The sequence below is a fragment of the Saccostrea echinata genome, unplaced genomic scaffold (genome assembly GCF_033153115.1).
Source record: "Saccostrea echinata isolate AGI-Se365-2 ecotype Australia unplaced genomic scaffold, CSIRO_AGI_Sech_v1 ptg000001l, whole genome shotgun sequence".
Taxonomy (NCBI): Eukaryota; Metazoa; Mollusca; class Bivalvia; order Ostreida; family Ostreidae; genus Saccostrea; species Saccostrea echinata.
In genome coordinates, this window is record NW_026889750.1 from 23,060,209 (window position 1) to 23,067,865 (window position 7,657).

Consider the following 7,657-nt stretch of genomic DNA (forward strand, 5'->3'; position numbering starts at 1 on the left):
ATCTACTAGTTTTTTAATCGTGTACATCGGCTTCACGGTGTAAATGTGCGAAAGTGCGTACATAACGATTTTTTCTTGCTTTTTATAATTCTTGTTTTATTTTTCTACAAATATATTAGTCATATCACAAATAACAAATCATTGAAATATAATTTTTTTTATAATTTTATTCATTTATGTTTATCAAAACCAAAAAACAGAAACTCCAGAAAAGTATAAACAAGCGCTCAATGATTTTTAATTACATGTGAAACGTCTTTGTTTATATAGGAACTTATAGCGAGCGCAGCGAGCGGCGCGAAGCGCCGCTCGTCACTGCGAGCTCTAACGACAACGCCTGGGCGAAGAGAAAATTCGGACTACTGCACATTCATTCAATAGAATTTTTTTCCGCAGTAATTCTGACCCACAATGCATCGCTTCTTGTTCTCGCTGCTAACTTCGTTCACGCGGTGACAACAACTAAAATTTCACACAAAATTAACTCACCTTAATTTAATGGATATTGCATGCAGATAGTAGATTAAACGTTCTTTGTTAAAATATTTGCACTTTTTAAACTTTGTTTATGGAAATGCAGCTAACATACGACGTCATGTGACGTCACAGTCTGTCTCGTGCGGTTTGAAGAGGCGGATCATAATAATGAAGTGAACACTGCGCTCGCCCCAACGGTCGCACCGTCAACATATTATCTGAGAGAAAAATGAGAATATGCCAAACAAAGAGGTTTCATCGTGACACCTGGCACACAGTGCCTACAAAAACTGTCATAGACAATAGAAAGTCTTTAAAATAGAAAGTCTTTAAAAAACGAAAATTAAAAAAAGAAATAAATATACAAGATAAAAGTAATTATCATGAAAAATATAATCCAATACGTCATTATCACAGACAATGCAATGAAAGACACGGTAGTTAAAGTTTCTGAGAATGTCACAGATTATTCTCTCATCAAGGGATAGAACAGTTCCTCACTGAGTTATTATTACGTGAATGTCGTAACACAGCAGTAATGTATGCCATAAGTTAAGCAGCAGAAGCCGGAAGTTATGAAAACCTCGGGTCTTCCGGTGCAGACTGATTCCAGCAACTATAAGGTGACATGCCACCAAACAGGTCGTCCATGTTGACAATGGGCAGACTCGTCTTTGATATCTGGAAAACAGAAAAAATATAATTATATGCTTTTTTCAACAAGTAATATAAAAGTAAAAGCATGAACACTGGACTGGCCTCCCGAGGCTTCGTGTAAACCTTGAATGTTTATATTAAAAAAATATTTGTACATCTAATGAGGATATAATTCATTCCTTATAAATTACTAACAAGGTAATGTTAAGTAGACCTACACTTTGGCATTTGCTTCTTTTCTCGCTAACATTGGTGCAAGTCTGAAGAGCTAGGTTGTGATTATTGCTCTTGAGCTCAGCTTGTCTAGCTATCTGCTCAGCAAGAATCTTAAAAACAAAATTACAAGTACAGATTTTTTTCTCTCTCAATTGATAACAAATTCTTGAATGTGACAATGTATATTTTTTTAATACTAAAATCATACAATTTGTATGGCACGCCGATTGCGTCAAAATTATTTTCTGCACAACGATCATGATTTTATACACGAGCTTGATGAAAAATATACACGAGTAAAATAAAAATGCACGTATCGGTAAAAATTGCACATAGTTTGAAAGATTTTTACACAAACATAACGAAAAATACACGAATCCGAATTTTTTTACACAATTAAGGGGTATAAAATGCACAAACGTAAAATCAAAAACTGCACGAGCAGAGGAAACTAAAAATTACACAAACGATTTTACTGCGCATATCATTATTATGCACATAGAATATTCATCGTGTTCTTGGTTTTCTGTACTCTTTATCTCTTCACGAATGCTGGATGTAATCGAGAGAAAATGGCGTTGACGATAATATGCATGTTTGTTTGCTTCTTTATTTCTTTGCTAAAACTCGGTCTGATTTCTAGCTAATGCCAATCGAACGAATGAAGTGTTTTCTTGTGAACTGTGTGAGAAAAAAATTTAAAGTTGTTCGGAGATATCATATTTTTCTTATATTGACCGAGATCCTAGCCAAAATATGGAGGTATTATATAATGCCGGACATAAATTGTGGCAAGAAAGGAATCGCATGTTTGTGTTAATGCGGGGAAAAATGATGCACTCGACTCCGAACTAATAGTATTAAAGTAATACATGTAGCAAACTCTAAATTCCTAACGATAAACATATCTTGCTTTTAAAAAAAATGAAAGGTATTATTTAGTGTTTTTTTCAAATATACGCTCTATGGTCTTTTAAAAATCTCTAACTGATAGATACAACTTTAACGGAAAGTACTTGTATAAAATAAAATTAACACATGCATAATAAAACGATTAATAAAGTGGATTCTTCATGAAAATGATGGCAGAATTATTTCAGATTATAATTTATTTTAGTACTTCTCATTTGTACTAATTATGAATTCATTTGGGCAGATTTTTTTTTTATTTAGGAATAGGAAATTATTCAGTATTTTTTTTTTATTTTCAAAAAGATTAAAAAAGTGGGGATTACCTGAACATAAAAAAAATATTTTATTTCTAATTATACATGTATCTTTACTTATAAAATATGAGGATATCAGCCTACACTATTATGAATTCCTACTCAATAAAAAACAAGACATTCCTAAGGGTAAGCGTTACCCTCATTCGAAATGGCGATTACTTGATAAATGTTTTCACTTTTAATAAAAAGGACCAGATAATTCAAGGGAAAATATATATACTCTATGTGCTGTAATATATGCGGTTTTGTGTTTTGTTACTTAAAAATAACAAAACTCTACTCAAATGATCCTGGCACTGGTAATTAAAAACATATCATCAGTGGCGGATCTGGTTCGTGGATTGATTGGAGTCGCAACATCTGAATCTATGTATTTATTAAAGTTTCAAATCGTTGGACCATAATGACACATCAGAAATTTTAAAAACATAGTGAATTACTAAATACGTCTACGTACAGTGTTACAAATAAGAAAATGGGAAATGGATATTATAATAAATAGAAAGAACATAGAATGTGTTTTATCACTCTTGAATAATGCAAATAAATCATGTTCTTTATGTAGCTCGAGGTTTGACAAATATTTTCCAAGATAACAATTTCTCTTTACATTTCGAATTTGTATGCATAAAATTTTAATTATTTTCCGAACACTCAGTTTTTGTAATAACACTTTTTTACCCAAATCTATAGTCATTATAAAAAGAACATGACTGTATAATTATAAAATGAAAATAATCTTCAATAACATTCAAGGAACATATTTGACACAAGATCCTCTTTTTAAAAAATTATTCATGTGCATATCTAACGTTTTTGAAAATTCAGATTATGAGTTAAAAAGCCTAATCTATGCAATTTGTATTTTGTACGTATACATGTACAAGTATTTAAAAAGTTTGCTTTATAACAATATTGTACATGTGTATCAATGGCATTAACCAGGTCTTGTTTTACTTCGAGCATGACTACGAATAAATATAAGAAAACATGTGATGAATATAAACCTCAAGAAATCTTTGTTTTATTACCGTGTGCAAATTTATTATTGTCAAAATCTGCATTGAAAATAAATATGCATGTGTAGCAAAGTCCCAGCTAATTTAGTTCTTGAATTTGGTCTTACAATATCGTTACAGTTCAGTTGAATTTCAATCCTGATTTCCGTAGACTGTTATTATATGTACCCTTAAATTTTTAGAAAATATCTCAGGCACGTAGCATCAGTAGGGGCTTGCCCCCCCCCCTTTTTTTCCAAACAAAACCTACATCTTTTGTAAATGTCCACTGAAAAGCTGGCCCCCCCTTTGTTGTAAGATAGTTTAAATCAAAGTAATTTGGTATTATAATGTGTTTCGAAAAGAAAGTGGAAGCCCCCCCCCCCCCCCACACACACACAATAGGATTTTTGAGTTTGGCAGGTAGGTTGTCAAAAAGAAATTCTGGCTGCCCCCTCCCCCCACCACCACTTTCAAAAATGATACTACGAGCCTGTATTTTATATTTTTAAATTTTCTTAACTCCTTTATATGCATTTTAACTATTCAAAATAGACTACTGCTGTACATTAAAAACAACATAAATTAAGCTTTAATTCCAATAAGTACAACGACTGTATAATTTTTCTACATTTTCGTGGAGTTTTATGAAATCACCACATGTTGCTCAAAAGTTAAGACTACATGTATTACATGTACTTTATTACATACATATATCAAAAAGTGAGATATGCACTTCAATATTAAAATTTAAGTTGCACAATTATTTGCTCGATTTTCTTTACTGTTGACTCCCAAAGAGTTTTCGGTCAAATTCCACAACCCAGATGATCGCAGCATTGCTTCAAAATCTTTGTATGAATTGTTAGTAATATAATTTTTAATCAAAAGGTATTATTGGTGTGTCAAATATAGCTTTAAATCGATTAGCGTACAGGTGTCTTTCGTTCCAGAACCAGCAGGGAGGGATCTCTGTATGAAAAGGTCACGCATGTACATCCTTGATTATTACCAAAAATACACTCAGTGGGTGGTGGAGGAGAAGAGTTTGATTTGTTGTTAACTCTCCTGCATTATATCACATGTTGTTTTCATTTATTTTATTTAGGCCTATATGTCATTGTTTTAAACTTTCAAAAGAAATTGCTATACAGAGGAATGACATACTTTAAAAATCCAACAATTAAACACACAACTGGTAATATGCATTCCCCTTTATTACGTTATCTATAGCCTACATGTATTCTGTGTAGAATGTTTTTTATTCGGGGGTGTTCATATACTACAAGTTTAAGGTTGTGTGCCAGTCAATTTATCTACATAATATACGTTGTACATATTCTTGAGAGTCTAGTGGAATTTTAAAAGAATCTTTTTAAAAAAGATTATGAACACGTTACTCCTCCTTTTGTATTTATAATATGTTTCAAGCATCCAAGCCACATTGAGCTGTTCTCTAATGAATATTAATGATATGTGCGCAATGAGGATGCGTAGCATATTATATCGATGTTGTATTCTCACTCGTGCAGTTTTCGTTTTTACGTTTGTGTAATTTCCTCACTTTATCGTGTAAATATTTTGTTGATTGTGCAGTTTTTCTATAGTTTGTGTAAATTTCAATAACTTCGTGTATATTTTCCTCACTTTGTGTAAGTTTTTACTTACTCGTGAAATTTTTGTTTAAGGTCGTGCAGAAAATAATTTTGAAGCAATCGGCGTGCCATAAATTTGAGCTTTACAGTAATTACCTGGTCAAATGTCTGTTTGCTGTGTTGTACATTAGTATGCTCCTGATGCCATGCATCATGATTTTGATGATGCTTTGTGGTGTGTGTCTGTTGACGCTCGTCTGTGTTGTAGCGTCTGTACAATGCGTCACATCTTTGCTTTTCATTCACTGAATGACGACTTTCTGTCGAGTACTGTTCAGCAATCAGTGACTGTAAAGTTTTTAGATACACAATATACATGTATAGCACAAGCACCGTTTTATAATCTAAGAAATTATGTTAATTAACATAGTAATTCTTTCCCCTAGCTACACTGTATAGTCTAGGCGACAGAAAAAATTTCATTTATTACTTCATTTTTATGTCAGAAGGAAAACTGCTTAAATACTGTAGGTGTTCTTGCTGATGCTTCAAAATTATGACTAAAATCTCTCTTACCCAATTGCATGCCCATTTCTCTGGTTTCTCAGCCAATGTAGAGCCAGACCCCGGTCCTGTGCTATTTGTGGACTGTACATCAAGGCCATTGGCTGACTTTGATATAGGCACAGTGAATGTAGCAGGTCTAGATGTAGCATTAATTACAGACTCTGTTGATGCAGGTCCATGTATGGACTTTGATGATTTGGCATGTGGGTCCCAGCCTTTGGGGGCAAAGCTAGGGACATATCTTTGAGGTTCAACTTTTGTTGTCAAATGTTGACTCTAAAAAAGTAGAAATTTATTTGATTTATAAATTTTGATACTAATCATTTAAAAAATTTATGGATAACAGAACAAAATATCATAATAAACTTGAAGTTTTCATGCATTTACATAGTTATGATTTATATATCAAATTCAACTTTTATAACCACTCAACAAAATAACTTCCTTTTAAAAAAAAAACTCACGTACAAACTTCTTTATAAACATGTAAAATGTAAATTTTAATACTGATTTTTTTTTTAATTTTGAAATTTTTAATCGTGCATGTAATTTGTATACTACAACTTTAAGCAGTCAATTAAAGGTACTCACCATCTGAGTGTTTGAGATGGTCTGGTGGCTCTCACTCATCTGATTGGTCACATTCAGTGTGGACTTTTTAGCCTCTGAGACAGTCTCTGGTGACTGTTTGTCTGCTGATATAGCAGTCTCGATCTCTATAGCTTGTGAGATGGCCGTCTTGAACTCCCGCTCTGAGGAGTCACTCGATGACTCCTGCGCTGGTGAGACACTCCTTGGTGCATCCCAAGCTGGTAAGACCCTCCTTGGAGACTCCTGCGCTGGTGGAGAATCGGCCATTTCTGCCTCCCGAGCTGGTGACCTAGCTCTGGGTGATGAGGGAGGGCTGTCCAGATAACTGGTTAACCCTAGGTCCTCCAGTGTTGGAGTCGGGTGATACATTATTGTCATGTAATCAGGAGGGGCGTACCTGTTGATGGGTTTCACCTGAGGCTGAAATAAATTCAATTTACTGAATAGTCAAATCGTCAAATTCTTTAATAACAAAGAAGTAAATGTATTAATTCCATATGATTTAAAGATTTACATAAATTTAAAAATTCCCATTACCATGCATATTAATTTACCTCTTTACGCACAACTCTCTGCTGAGGTTGCTGTGCATGTTGAGGCTTGTGAGAAGCAACTGTGCTCATAGACTCAGTCCTGGTATGTGGATGAGTAGGATGTACCCTCTGTTGCTGGGGAAAGCTGTTCCCATTCATAAAGTTAGTCCTTGTCTGAGATTGGTACCCAATTGGGCGAGTAGGTTGCACATGTTGAGGCTGATATGTGTTGCCACTATTTACCACGCCTGTCCTATAATGAGTTTGTTGCTCATGAGGACGATGGACCGGAACATGTTGCGGTTGATAGGTAGCAGCAACATTTACAGATGCAGTTCTTCCATTGTATCTGTTTTCATGAGGATAATTTTGTTTGAAATGATGCGGTGCCTGCCTTTCTCTCTGCTGAGACTGATACTAAAATAAATACAACATTTTGTTAACAATGAAAAAAATAGTACAACTAATGTGCATTTATTTCAGATTTAAGAATGAAGAACTATCAAAAATAAACTTTTTACTGACCCACTGCTGTCCCACTTTGTCGGGTCTTTGAGTGGGCGTGGTCCATTGTTGTCCCACTTTGTCGGGTCTTTGAGTGGGCGTGGTCCACTGTTGTCCCACTTTGTCGGGTCTTTGAGTGGGCGTGGTGTTCAAGGGAGTTGTGTGGCTCGCCTGTTGAACAGTACGTTTCTTAGGCGGACCAGCCTGTAAAGAATGAAAATAAATGTCTTTAAATAATAATGTTTTAACAGCATACTTGTTGGAAAAATAAATAAGAATTCGGTGAAATG

General features: G+C 34.2%; 1 protein-coding gene across 1 annotated transcript; it reads right to left on the reverse strand.

Annotated features, from left to right (window-relative positions):
* Positions 1-872: 872 nt before the first annotated feature.
* On the reverse strand, positions 873-7,146 carry LOC133195893 (uncharacterized). Its single transcript, XM_061331874.1, has 6 exons — positions 6,885-7,146; positions 6,331-6,750; positions 5,749-6,015; positions 5,329-5,520; positions 1,353-1,460; positions 873-1,158 (listed from the first exon to the last, which is right to left on the reverse strand). Exons 1-6 carry the CDS (start codon positions 7,020-7,022, stop codon positions 1,051-1,053), a joined length of 1,233 nt encoding a protein of 410 aa, XP_061187858.1. The 5' UTR covers positions 7,023-7,146; the 3' UTR covers positions 873-1,050.
* Between the last annotated feature and the right edge of the window lie 511 nt (positions 7,147-7,657).